At 39.6% G+C, this 14892-nt stretch overlaps 1 protein-coding gene across 14 annotated transcripts in view; it reads right to left on the bottom strand.

Moving 5' to 3' along the window:
• SCRIB (scribble planar cell polarity protein) overlaps positions 1-14892 on the bottom strand; it is a 72740-nt gene that overhangs the window by 35400 nt on the left and 22448 nt on the right. For 11 of the 14 annotated variants that reach the window (XM_074203144.1, XM_074203148.1, XM_074203145.1 and 8 more), the window contains exons 15-18: positions 12633-12989; positions 11335-11397; positions 6654-6743; positions 5129-5206 (exon numbers count right to left, since the gene is read on the bottom strand). In XM_074203144.1, the coding sequence (XP_074059245.1) occupies positions 5129-5206; positions 6654-6743; positions 11335-11397; positions 12633-12989 (588 nt within the window). The remainder of the gene's footprint in view (positions 1-5128; positions 5207-6653; positions 6744-11334; positions 11398-12632; positions 12990-14892) is intronic. The other 3 variants (XM_074203149.1, XM_074203147.1, XM_074203152.1) reach the window with 3 other exon arrangements.

Here is a 14892-nt window from a genome sequence, read left to right as displayed (position 1 = left end):
TGGAGTCAATTAGACCCGAGTTCAAATCCAGTCTTAAACATTTACCAGCAGTGTTATCCTGGACAAGTTGCTTCACTTATCTGCAAACAGGGTATAATGGTAATAATAATGATTAACCTAGGGTGTTTTGAGCATCAAACGAGTTATTTATGAAGCACGTGATACAATTAATATCTGCAATGCATTAGGCACTGAATTCATGCTTGTTTCCTTCCTTTCTACTCTGAATCAATGAAGCATTTATTAAGCACTTACAAAGGTAAAAATAGAAAAGACTGATCCTGCTCTCAAGGAGCTCCCAGCAACATCAATGGCTGGTTTCAGTTCCAAGTGAGATGAAGGTCCCCTTGTCCTTGGGGTGCAGCAGGTGATAACACCTCTCATTTAAAGTCATTTCTACTGATAAAATACTATCAGTTTCTGAAGTTGGACCATGTGACAATCCCAAGACTTTAGTGGCTGAACTTTCCTTTCTGGGTTTTCAGTAGCTGAGGCTGAAGCCCTTGCAGGAACAGTTGCCCAGTTGCATCTCCAGAGGGCTTGTTTCCCAGGATGAGGACTGTGGACACAGGGCTATAGACATTGCTGTTCCTTAAGCTAGAGGCTTCAGGGTCCTGGGCTGTCTCCACTAGGATATGAGGATGGTCAGAGTAGTGATGGTAGTTTGACTTGCCTAGGTCTAGCTGCCCCACCTCCTCCTCCATCAAGCCTGCTGGAATTCTAGCATTAAACCTTCCTTAATCCTATCCGGAGAAGCAAATTTTCATTCCTCATGTTTTGATCTGGACCTCTTCCTCCCTTATCATTTTATCTTGTTTCAATATTCATTTATGTACAATTCAGATATCCCCTTAGGATATTGCTGATGGAGGGGGGAAGGGAGAGGAGTGACTATTGCAGATTCTTATCTTTTTTGCCCAGCACTAACTGTGCCTGTACATTGTAGTGCCCTTAATATTGCTGATAAAAGGAAAGCCTATGGGAAATGAAAGCTAGGAAGAAAATAACAAATTTGATTTTGGATTTGAAGTCATAATGGGATCTTTAGATGGTGGTGATTAACACTGCTCCCTTTCAAACGTTCTATAGTCCAATGAAACTGGTTTCATTTTTTTTAACCTTTGAACACTTTCAAAGGCTGTCCCAGTATGCCTGCATTGCATTCTCTCCTTACATCACTTTGTTTCTAATTTCAAAAAGCTTTCAAATTTTTCAAAAAATATTTTATTTTTTCCAATTCATATAAATTTAAACATTCATTAAAATTTAAAAAAAAAATGAGCTCCAGTTTACCTGTCAGATCTATGGAAAGGGGAGCAGTTTATGACTAAGGAAGAGTTGGAGAAGAACATCACCAAAAACCAATTAGATGATTTCAATTACATTAAATTAAAAAGCTTTTGCACAGATAAAACCACTGTAACCAAGATTAAAAGAAATGTAGTAAATTGGGAAACAAGCTTTACAACTAATGATTCTGACAAAGGACTCATTTCTAAAATATACAGAGAACTGAGTCATATTTTTAAAACAAAAAGCCATTCCCCAATTGACAAATGGTCAAAGGACATGCAAAGGCAATATAAAGATGACAAGATCAAAGCAATTCATAGCCATATGAAAAAATGCTCTAAATCATTAATTATTAGAGAAATGCAAATGAAAGCTTCTCTGAGGTACCACTTCACACCTCTCAGATTGGCCAATATGACCAGAAAGGATAATGATCATTGTTGGAAGGGTTGTAGGAAATCTGGGACACTATTACACTGTTGGTGGAGCTGTGAACTCATCCAATCCTTCTGGAGAGCTATTTGGAACTATGCCCAAAGGGCCACAAAAATGTGCATACCCTTTGACCCAGCAATACCACTATTGGGTCTATATCCTGAAGAGATGATGAAAAAGGGTAAAAACATTACTTGTACAAAAATATTTATAGCAGCCCTGTTTGTGGTGGCAAAGAATTGGAAATCAAGTAAATGTCCTCCAATTGGAGAATGGCTTAGCAAACTGTGGTATATGTATGTCATGGAACACTATTGTTCTATTAGAAACCAGGAAGGATGGGATTTCAGGGAAGTCTGGAGGGATTTGCATGAACTGATTGATGCTGAGTGAGATGAGCAGAACCAGAAAAATACTGTATACCCTAACAGCAACATGGAGGTGATGATCAACCTTGAAGGACTCGCTCATTCCATCAGTGCAACAATCAGGAGCAATTTTGGGCTGTCTGCAAAGGAGAGTGCCATCTGTATATAGATAAGGAGTTGTGGAGTTTGAACAAAGTGCAAAGACTATTCCTTTTAATTTAGAAAAACACAGATATCTTATTGTCTGATCTTGTTACCTCTTAGCCTTCTTGTCTGTTCTCTAAGGATATGATTTCTCTCTCATCACATCCAATTTGGATCAAGGTATACAACATGGAAACAAAGTAAAGACTGACAGATTATTTTCCATGGGAGGGGAGGGAAGTAAGATTGGGGGGAAAATTTTAAAACTCAAGTAATATCTTTAATAAAAATTAATTTAAAAAAATGAGCTCAGGGGCGGCTAGGTGGCGCAGTGGATAAAGCACCGACCCTGGAGTCAGGAGTACCTGGGTTCAAATCTGGTCTCATACACTTAAGTGGCTTTGGGCAAGCCACTTAACCCCATTTGCCTTGCAAAAAAAAAAAAGCTAAAAAAAATGAGCTCCAAATTTCCACCCTCACTCATTTCCCCTTTCCCTAAGATGTTTTCGTAAGCAATTTGATATAGATTATATATGTGTAATAGTATAAAATTTACTTCCAAATTAGTCATGTTGCCTCATGTTACTCTGCAGTTCCCTCAAAACTTAAGTTCAAATATTAGTTGCTGCATGAGAGCCTTCTTGAACCCCTCAGTCCTCCAAAATCACCTCTTTATATATTTCTAATGTACACAAATTGTTGCTCTGTAGAATATAAACTATTCCTAGACTAGGTATGTTGGGTTTCCATCTTTGTAACTGTATGCTTCACCCAATAAAAACATTTAAGTTTGATGACTGACTTGATGACTTATGAGAATTGGGACTGGGCAGCTAGGTGGCATAGTGGATAAAGCACTGGCCTTGGAGTCAGGAGTACCTGGGTTCAAATCTGGTCTCAGACACTTAATAATTACCTAGCTGTGTGGCCTTGGGCAAGCCACTTAACCCCATTTGCCTTGCAAAAAAAAAAAAAAACCTAAAAAAAAGGAAAAAAAAAAAGAATTTGGAGACTTAAGTCTGAAATTTAGGTGAAAGATGAGGACTGAAGACATATCTTGGAGAAATATGTGTAGTTGTGGAGCCATGAGAAGAGCCAAGGATGCTGAGGGGAAGAGTGTGGACAAAGGTGAGAAGAGGACCCAGGACAACAAGAGATGGGAAGTTGAATGGACAGATTTCAACTCTGCTAGAAAAATTTTCTGAATATTTGAGATATTGAAGTGTAATGGGCTGCCCTGGGAATTATCAGTTTCCCCCTCACTAAAACTTTACAAGCATGGATGACCACCTGTTATGTATGCTGCAAAAGGAATATGTGGATTAAAGGGGATACCTAAATTAAAAAGTTGAGAGATGAGTATGAGGAAGCAGCAAAGGAGATTAAAAAGAAGTCAGAGGCAGAAAGGAAAACTGCTCCATTTCTTTCAGCAGCGTTATCATTCTTCATGAAATCTTGAAATAAACTTTGACTTTAACTCTTACATGCAACTTTCTCTTCTAATTCTATCATTTTTTCTCTTTCTTCATCAATCACTTCCTACTTCCCAGAATCTAGACCAGCTCAATAACTACAAGTTTTCAACTAGTCTCTATGCCTCCAATTCATCCTAGAAATCACAGGCATAATAATTTTATTTAAAGTTCAATTTCAACATAATATAGTTCTATTCCAGAATCTGATTCCTATCCTATATAAAACCAAAATCACAAAATCTCAAAGGATTTTGGGGTTCATAAGAGTCATCTAGTTAGTCCAATCTATACCTAAGTAAACTACAAATTACCTGATATACCCAAAAATGGTTATCAGGTTTGTGCTGGTAAAAAGCAAAGGTAAGAGGAAACCTGTTAATTTCCAAATCAGTCCATTATAATTTTCAATATACAAATGGCTGGAAAATTTTTCCAACAGAACTCAATCTGTCCCTGCAATTTTTCTTTCTTGTTTCTTGTTCTCCACTCTAGCAGCAAGCAGAACAGGACAGTCACTCTTCCATATGACCTCCCTTTGCTACCTAAAAGCATCTATAATGTCTTTCAGTTTTCTCTTCTCCATGCTAGACATCTTTCAATCTTCTTACCACTAAAATGGCATAATAGCATGATTTTTCACCATCTTAGTCATGCCTCCAATTTATCAACATGCTTCCTAAAACACGACCCTCTGTGAACTGAACACAGTAATATAAATAAGATCTAACCAGGACAAAGGATAGTGATACTATCACCTGCTTAGTACAAGAGCAATACTATGTTAGTCTAAAATTATACTCATTTTTGGGATTCCATATCACACCTGTGATACCTAGTTAGTTTATAATCTACTAAACCTAGCATCTTTTTTTAATAAATAATAATGAAATAAAATAAATTAATAAATATAATGATCTCCTAGCCCCTGTATCATCTGTGTAAACTTTCATTGCCCTTTTCATAGCTCATAAAATAGTAAAGGTTTTATCCCCATCTTATTGATAAAATAATTATCACTCAAAGAAATTACTTGCCAATAGAAACAGCTCCTAAGAGAACAAGTATTGGAACTTTTCCTGACTTCAAGTCTATCACTGCATCCACTACATGAAATGATTTCTGAGCCTTAGTCCTCATTTGTAAACTGAGAAATAGCATCTATCTCAGAGTTATGGTAAGGAGATAAGAGCAGGGGCTGTGTTTTAAATGGTTTTGTTTTCTGCAGTCAAAGCATAACAAAGATGCTCAGACAAGACTTGTTGGATGGATTAAGATACAAAGAGACATACTCAGAGATATGAAAAGGGATACCAAACAAATGCATATGACCATGCAGACATACACCCAAGTAATGTCTATGGAAAAACATGTATACTCACTCATATTCTCACCCTTCACATATACATCTCTCACCTCTAATAGCTTGTCCCCTACTCGAACCCCAGCCCGAGCTGCAGGACCTTCCTCTGACACTCGAGAGATGAATATGCCCTGAAGAGAAGAGAAAAATGGTTTTGAAAAACTGGGTCATCTTCTAGCAGAGTGAGAGAAAGAGAGAGAGAGAGAGAGAGAGAGAGAGAGAGAGAGAGAGAGAGAGATCACACTTCAGTTCACATGGAAGGAAGGAGAGGTTAGACCATGCCACATCCACACTTTTCCATCCCAATTGGTTAGAACCCTCTACAAGCTCTATTTAAACAGCCAAAGAGTTAGAGGGATGAGTGGCAGTGGGAATGTCAGGAAACTAGTTTAAAGCCTCTTGCCTCTTTGAAAACATGTTAAAAATTCTGGTTTATGTAAGGCACTCTTAAGGTTCTCTTAAAATTTTTCTCCAAAGTTATGTGTAAATAGTTGCAAACTAAAACTATTGCTAAAAGCAAATTCTGCAAAAGAATGGAAAGCCATTGCGAGGTGAGATATTAAGCAGGAACTGAAGAATCAAGCGACTGATAATCTTTCTAGAAAAAGGGATCAAATCACTGAACTTTGTTGTTATTGGCAGAGATGCCACTACAGCTACTTTTCTCTTTTTTTTTCTTTCATCCTAAGAGAGGGTATGAGGCAGCTAGGTGATGCAGTGGACAGAGCACTGATCCTGGAGTCAGGAGGACCTGAGTTCAAATATGGCCTCAGACTTATAATTACCTAGCTGTGTGACCTTGGGCAAGTCACTTAATCCCATTGCCTTACATAAACAAAATAAAAAAAAAAGAAGAGGGTACAAAGGAATCATTAAGGGCAATTGCTCAGAATAATTCAGTAGATCCTGAATATAAGAGGCAAAACTAAGGCTTTCCCTTTGCTTTGTTTGAGAGTGGTCAGGACTCCAGGGGAAGATAAAGGAAATAAGGCCAACTTCCAAGCTCATAAAATTCATAAAGTAAAAGTTAAAGGTATCACTATATATATATATATATATATATATATATATATATATATATATATACATATATATATATATATATATATATATACACACACACCATAGGCATCTTTAGAAGTTGTTCTAAAATAAAACATTCATTCAATATGATTTAGGTGCCTTAATAAAATGAAGATTTTGTGTTTACAGGTGGGATCTCAGCAAAACATACACCATGCAATGAATACCTAACCTAGGGGGCATATTTGCATATGATGGCAGTTTAACTCAACCACAAGAAAAATATCTTAAAAAAAAAAAAACCCAGTCTTAAGTTCTAGAGATGGAAATCTAGATTATAAAATAATGATGGAAAAATGTTATAGGGTGGGAGTGAGGGTAAAGGAGAAGGAAGAGAAATGAGTAGAAAAGGAGGAATAAAGGGCTTAGCAGGAAGAAACAGGGGGTAGAAGAATGAAAGGGGCTTAGAAAGGCAAGAGTTGGTCAAGGGAGGAAGCCTTTGAGGCCTGGCTTGTCAGTACAAAGTGGGTCACAGAAGGCCCAGGCCTCCCTTACCTCGTCGTCTCCCTTGTATGGAGTGGAGCCCTTCCCCCCTGCGATGCTGATCCCCAGGCCACCTGTCTGCCGCAGGATTGTTAGTGTCAGCTGGAAGCAGAATTACAGGCAGAAATTACACACAGCAAGGAAAGGTACTGGAAGGGAAGGAAGCAAGGTGCAAGGATATGCATATGTAGATGTGAGCCTTGGATGGGAGATAGGGCATGTTCAGTGCATTAGCAGGATGGGTTTGAGGAAAAATTTGCATCCTGACTACATATGCTCTGTACCTATAAGTCTAGAAGTCAAACTCCCAAGGTCATGTAGCTCCATATATCTGTGAACCATCCTATACTTAATGTTGTCAACTACTATCCCAACCATGGCTCCCCCTGAACAAAGACCTTCCTCTCCACACCCACATGACTAGGTTCTCCCTCTACCTTCCTCCTCCCTGCAAGTCTCTCACCTTGGCCACCCTCTAGCAAAGAGAGTTCTGTAGATACCGGAGCTGAAAGAGACCAAGTCCTAGGCCTGGACCTCTCCACTCAACTTCTCTGGGCAATGAACTAGCCTCAAGATATTGGTGGGGTAGGCCAAGAACTACTAGAACAGAGGCCAGGAGCCCCACAGGGTCTGGGAGCCAAGGGGAGCATGTGGGCAGCAATAAGGAAAGGCACTGAAGGAAAAGAGGAAATAGTGATTTAGGAGTTAAGAATCTTCAAGTCAGGAGATCTAGGGAAAAACCCAGAAGTGGTCAAGATAAGGAGAAATGAATGGAGAGACTAGAGATAACAGTTGAAAAGTGACTATCTACTAAGATAGGGTAGGGATCCATATGGGAATGTTCCCTGAATTCAAAGCAAGTAAACCTAAATGACTGTTGCAGAGTTGGAGACTGATTCACATCTCAATCATGTCCCAGGAGCAAGAGCTCTCTCTCATGCGTGCTCTCTCTCTCTCTCTCTCTCTCTCTCTCTCTCTCTCTCTCTCTCCTGTAGAGTTGTGGACAAAAGACACTTTTGATGGAATGTACCTACTCCTCAAAATTAGGCTGTACCGAGGTCAACTTTTTGCCCCAGCAAGTTCCTAGCTGCAAGATCCCTCATTTTACCATCTCAGAGACTGTACTATAGAGAACAGAAGGAAGTTCAATTAGTGGGGAGCTAAGACTTGCTTATTATCTGTCCTTTAATTTTGCTCTCCTAGATGAGCTTGGGTAATCAATTCCTAGAACTCTATCTATACTTGCAGGACCAAGACATTTGTCCTTTTAATGCGTCTTAAACTCACTTTTCATTTACCTTTGGAAATATCTCATCTCTCTTCAGAGCCAAATACAATGCATAGACCATACCCAGAGAAGGAGACAAACAGCAGTCCAAAGAGTCAAATTCTCTTCAGGATCATCTCCACATAAGGGGTGAGGAAAAAGTAAAGCTAGGATTCAAAGTGGGAAGACCAGAATGGGCCTAGAGTCTAAGAACAAACCAATTCCCACAGAAGAAAAGGCTAAATTAACAGAAAGTTCAAGGAAGAAGTCAAGGTAGTTTGTCCTCTTTAATCTGTTGTGGTATGGAAAGCCAAATACTCGAGGTTGAGGTAAAGGGCATTACTTTACTAGTAATTTACTGAGTAATCCTGTTGGTCAGCCTTGATAGCCATGGACACAATGAGTTCTACATGTGAAGTTAATTTCCTACTGACAGTTCTCAAGGACCTAGATACTAGCTGACCTTGGGAAAGGAAATGGGAAAAACAACTAGGATAGAACAAAGAGATACATATCCAATGTGATGAGGAAAAAAAGAACAGGAGAATGGGACAAAAACTGGTCCACATCATCAATCAGGAAATAGTATATATTGTATTCAACAGCACAGGGCAAAGGGGCTAATTGAAGAAGAGGAATAAAGTCAATATTAATTCCTTCTTCCCCCAAAACAAAACAAAGGCTTTGATGAATCTGTTCAGCATTAAATGGAACAGCCCATAGGCAAAAAGGTAGTTTTTGGATAAGTGGCAAGGATAAAGGATAAGAGATTGAGAAGTGGTGATCCTGAATTGAAAGAACAAGGGACAATAATTCAGGGAAGGGTAACAAGAAGAGAAAGAGCAATAATAATACTAGGATTTGAAAGAGATTTGAATGGGTAGGGAAAAAAGAAAGTAACTTCAATGATAGGACAGAGAAATAGAGACTTAGTTTAGCATTTTAGGGATCTATACTTTCAATTATAAAGTTTAAATACAAAAATGTTTCCACTCCCAATTTACTGTTTATTTTGCATGTGAGACTGCTGCTTCTGAGAAGACAAAAATAAAATATGTAAAAACCGATCTCAAAAATGCTAAAAGACTCTGAGAGGACTAAAAGATAACTCTTCCTATTCACTAGGTATTCAGTTGTTTTTTTGAATTAAATAAACTAGGAAGGAGATAAGGATATACAATAAAGATGGGTAACACTCAGAGAAGGAAGTACAAGAATATACCTAAGAATTAGTCCCAAATGTGGGGTTCCTGTTAAGACTGGGAGTCTAAGGAAATGTCACTAGGACAAACAGTCTGGGTGAGGGTCTGAGAAAAGACTGGATAAACAAGAGAAATGAAATGAAATGAATGAAATGAAATGAAATGAAATGAAATGAAATGAAATGAAATGAAATGAAATGAAATGAAATGAAATGAAATGAAATGAAATGAAATGAAAGCATCAAAGCTCAAAGAAGAGAGAGATCAGGAAGAGTCCCTAATAGGGAGATCAAGGAAACATTATTTCCTCTGTATCTTTGCTTATAACATTCCCTATGCTTACAAAATGCCCTCCTTATAAAAAGTCTCAAAATTAGAACCTGGGTGCAAACCTTGCCTCTAACACAGAAATGACCTTAAGCAAGCTACCTTACCTTGGAACCCCAGGCAACTCTCAAAACTAAATGACCAGGTAGGCACAGAGCTGTATTTATCAGGAGTTACCTATAGTGATGAAAATACCCCCCATACACACACACACAAATCCTACCTCCTCAATTAAAGAGCAAGTCCTGCATATAGTGTGAATGTAGGAGGCAGGGATAACTTGTGAAAAGCCTGACCAGGTCACTGAGGCAAATCTGTAATTTACTAGCATGTTCATAGTTTGAAACAAGATTTTCTTACATAGCATTAAATTGTGTTGGTTTTATAAATGGTTGATTAAGCAAATGTGGTGGTTATTCCAATTTAGGAAACATTTATTAATTGGCTAGTATGTACCAAGCACTGTGCTAGGTACTGAAGTGGATACTAGAGTTATATCAGTTTTTTTTTTTGCTCTGTGGGAGTTCAGAGACCAGTTTTGGGCAATACACAAACATAGATAACACAACATATGATATTATGGATTACATGCCTCAGAGAGGAGGCAAAACAACATCCCCACAATAAGATACAAGAGTGCTATAATTGTGAAAACTGTTAGAGGTAGGGACTTTGTAAGGTAGTGATTAGTTAGGAAAGGTGATGAAGGAAGAGAGAAGTGAAACACAATGCCAATTTCAAATATGGTAGACTGGGTTATTGATGGTGCCATTAACCATCTCAGGGAAGTTAACAGAACATATTTGGGGAGAAAATGCTGAGTTTGTTGTGACAGTGGGGTCATCTTGGAGGGATGTCTTGTAAGTAGTTGATGATGAAAGGATGAAGTTAAGATGAGAAAGCTAAGGGCTGATCAAAATTTAGAAGTCATTGAAACCAGGGAAATCAATGAGATTATTAAGGTAGAGAGCACAGAGAACGAAGTCCAAGAATAGACACTGAGAATAGCTGCCTAAAGGCTCAGGAAGATAAGGAGACATAGAAGCAATGGTTACACAAGTGTCTCTGAAGCCAAAGGAAGAGAAAGCAACCAGGAGAAGAGAGAAGCAAAAAAGGTTATTAAGGAAGAATGAGGGTAATGGAGAGAAGCAAAGTTTTTCATGAGGTTCCACTGTCTCCCTAGAATAAAGCATTGCCATTCACTGCATGAATGCCATAAGTTTGAAAAAAGCAACGATTGGCCTTGGGGACTAATTTTCCAACTAATAAAGGACTTCAGGCAAAGTCCAAATGACTACTTATTGGAAATTTTGTGGAGAAGGCTCTTGGTTCAGCTATAACTAGGACTACCTGAATTCTGAGATCCCCCTGCAACCTATATAATTCTTTTTCCTGGTAAAGGGGAGATATGTAGAAACAAGGAGAATAAAGGTGTTTTGTTGTTTTGGGTTTTTTTGGTCACAAATGGCCAGAAGAATAGCTATTGGGCTTAGACTATACTCGACTCAGTCCAGAATGTTAAAATGTTAAAATGCTTCAAGGAGGAAAACTTAACCCCAACACCTAAGAAAAAGAGATTGAATGTCAAACTCTTCCAACAGTTCAGAGGGCAAATTATGGTCTGAAAAATAGGTGAGGGGATGCTAACCCTCTTCTCCCCTGAGTAACTCACCAACTCATACATACAACCAACTCTGCAATAGTTGCTGCTGGATCTAGATTTTCAGGAAGAGACAAGATCCTTTGTACAGGGAAAAGGTATATGGAGAGACAGATCACTGTGCATGGCAGGCTCAGAAACAGGGCTGGCCTGCCAGAATCCAAGGCAGCAAGTTAAGCAGTGTGAGGAGTTCAGGGGAGAGGGAAAAAGAGTGAGCCCAACAGGAGCAGTACAGACCTCTTCCTCCTCAATGCGAGCAGGCTCTATCAGCAGGTTATTGGCCTGGTCAAACGACACCCCCTGTTAGGACAGGACCAGCAAAGAGGCATGCGGATTAGTGGGGCCCAAACCAGCACCATCACCGCCACCACCACCATCACCACCACACGCCCACAGTCATTTCTGGAGATGTTGCTTGGGGCCTTGCCTGCTCCAGCACCAGCTCCAGCCACGAGGCAGAAAGGAGAGGAGAGAGGAAGGAAAACCACCAAGCTCACCCATGCCGGAGTGTGAAGTGTAGCCACCAGTGTCCTAGGGCCTAAATTCCCTCCTCCACCAAAGGACTGGCTCCCCAGGCTCTTTTCTTTGTCAATTCCCATTGGAGAAATCCCAGCACAAACCCATTTCCTAGTAAAAAGCCTACTGAAGGAAAGCTTAGGGTTCCCTGACCCCTATGACCGTTTTGATAACATGGGAAGTGGTGCTGCCAATATAGGTAGGGGAAGGGAACAGCTCTCAAAGTCTAGGGATAGAGGGGCAACAAACACTGATATAAAGATTTATCTCTGACAACTGTGAGTGATCAGAGCAGATTTATTTATATAGCCAATGCTCAGTAAAATTCCAAAATAGAGTTGTGTCTCTGAATAAATGACCAATCACAAGAATTTCCCTGACTAACCCCAAGTGGTTTCCACAGGGTTATTTGCCTCTGCCTTTCATTAAATGAGAAATACACACGGAAATATGTCTGTGACCAAGTGGACAACATATATCTCTCTATTGACCCTTCCTGCTCCCATACAGCTGACAGTTAAAATGCTGGGCATATGGTAGAAACTATAAGTGTTCGTTGACTGGCAAGAGAATCAACAATCCTACAATTCCTCCAATCCCACCTCCTAGTCAAAGAACAGAAGGCTTAGGGAGAAAAAGCAATTAACTGCCAGCACCATCTTGGAGAGCTAATCTCAAAGAACAGGGAGGGCAAAGGGAAAATGCAAATTAGAGCTGGCAACAAATGGATGAGGAACAGTGATCAGCAGTACAAAGAATAGTATCATTCAGTAGTACAACTAATGAGGGAACAATAGAGGCATCCTACTGCTGGTGAATCCCACCTGAGTTGACCCTTTCTATCATTTGAGGATGGGAAAGGTCTCCCAAACAGAGCCTTGTTGTGTCTAGGGGAGGAAAATCCTCAACAGCACCAAAGAATTTTCAGCCTTCAAGCTTTCTGCAACATGACAGCTATTCTCCAGGGTCTTCCCTACCTTAGAAGTCCCCTGAGGGTACCCAGGCCCTTGGGGCCCTACCTTGACAGAAGGTGGGGCAGTCACTGCCCCATTCTTTTCTTCATCAGGTTCACTGTCCTCTTCTTTGTTCATTTCAGCATGCTGGCCCCAAGGGACAGGCCTCTGCTCAAGTGGAGCATGGGGGCCATTGCTACAGCCTGTTGGGGCTAGCTCCCCATCTCCATCCCCTGACAGACCCTGAAGCAAGGCAACCACAGCCTCAGGTCTGGGCAGCTTGGTGATTTTAAAGTGCTTCTTGTAATGGGGAGTGTCTTTCCGGATCAGCCTTTGCCTTTCCCCAGGTGGGGGTCGCAGTTCCTCAGCTTCATCCTCATCTTCACTCCGTACCAGTGTGTCCTCTGCAAAGTGCACTGTGGGCTGCAAGATGACCAGAAGTGTGAAACCTGCCTTTGGGACCACGAAAATCATCCTCTTTTCCTTCTTGACCATAGAAACCTCCCCTAACTGAAACCATTCATGTTGAAGACATGAGGACTGAGTTGTGAAATAATCTCCCCCCATTTCGCTCCATTCCATAGCCTCAAAAACCCACAATCGCTTCCTTTTCTTCACAAAATTTTCAGGTCTATATTTTCCCCAATACACTAGAATTTATTATTTTTTCATTATGAACTCATAATCCCTAGTACAGCTTCCCCCCCCCTCCAATTCAATGCAACAAATATTTATTAAATACCCAGAGTAAGCCAAATGATGTGACAGGCACAAAGAACACCTTTAAAGATGCAAAAGGACCCAATCTTTGAGCACAAGTAGCTATAGGGAATGGGGAGAGGAAAAGAGAAGATATCAAATACACAGGTGAGTCTAATACACAGTAGGAAATAAAGATTGCAAAGGAGATTCAAAGTTTACATACGCACAGGTATACCTCCCTTTGTCATTCTTTCCTTAAGACATGTTTGAATTAACTGAATTCCTTTGGTTTTAATTTACTAATTGGTTTTAATTTACTAACCAAACTGTGACTTGTGAATTTTTCTCTTCCTGCATAACCAATCTAGAAGTGTTGCACACAAATATTCATTGAATGTTTACTGTATGCAATCTATCTATTTGAGCTAACATGCCCAAGTTTTCATGTTTCTCCATGTTTATCAGTCCATTGGTTTGTGTACTAAGTGAACCAATGTTTCTCTGTCAGCATGCACATCAATCACTAAATCCATCTTTCCAATCAATGAGTCCATACTTCCTCCTTGTCAAGTCACCTAAAGACTTCATAAGGTCCTATTGACGGAACAGAAGAGATGGCAGCCTTAATAGGAAGGGGAATGAAAATCATTAAGAGGCATGGAGCAGAAGTAGCATCTTCTTTCTAAAGGCCCTACTTTCAACTTCCCAAATGGAAAGCTCTTCCTTTTCAAATAGCACCTAGTGTCCTGGGAGTTGCAGGGAGAGAAAAGGAGGTAGACAAGCTCTAGGTTACAGAGCCCATTTATAGAAAAAGGCACAGAACCCTAAATGGCATGCCAGTCAAGCCCATCTGGAGCAAGATGCTGTTTATGCTAGAATGATATGCAACAATGTGCTTTGCTCCAGTCTTGTCTATTCTTCTGCTCTGCTATTTTTGTCATTTTTCCCCTTAGTTATTTAGTGTAAGTTCCTTAGAAGACCAGTTAAACCTTGGCTGAACCAAAAGGGTCTTTGTTCATCCCCAGTTCACTTAGGAGAGGCAGGGTTTGAATGAAGGGAAAAATAGTTGTTCTAATCTTCTGGACTGGGACAGAGGGAGAGTTTCCAGAAAGGAAAAGAGAAGAGCTAAGAATACAAATTCTTTCCTACCTGGGACTTCTCTCATAGTCTCTCATATATCTGAGGGAGAGATGATAAAGTACAAACTCCAAGAAAAGGTAAAGTTCTTTAGCATAGAGCCAGATACATAGTAGGGACTTAATAAATATTTATCCAATTGAATGAACAAAGACAACATTTAAAAGTTTAAAAAGATTCTAAAAGTTCTAAGATGAAAGCATTGTTGAAGTATAAAAAATACACTTTAGATTATTTTAAATTAAAATTCTGTAATATAAATAAAGCTTATGTTGGGGGAAAAATCTTTCACAGACAATCTCTCAAACAGAATGTGACTGAATTGGAATATTGCTGTGATATAGGAAATGATAAGCTGGTTCATTCAGAAGAATATGGAAAGGCTTGGACCTATGAAGATGCTGCTATCTACCTCCAGAGAAAGAACTGATAAGTGCAAATAATCACAGCATGGTCATATGTGTGTGTATGTGCAAGTATGACCATA

The sequence above is a fragment of the Macrotis lagotis genome, chromosome X (genome assembly GCF_037893015.1).
Source record: "Macrotis lagotis isolate mMagLag1 chromosome X, bilby.v1.9.chrom.fasta, whole genome shotgun sequence".
Lineage (NCBI taxonomy): Eukaryota > Metazoa > Chordata > Mammalia > Peramelemorphia > Peramelidae > Macrotis > Macrotis lagotis.
The sequence above is the reverse complement of the archived record's forward strand: the minus strand, read 5'-3'. Positions and strand labels throughout refer to the sequence as shown.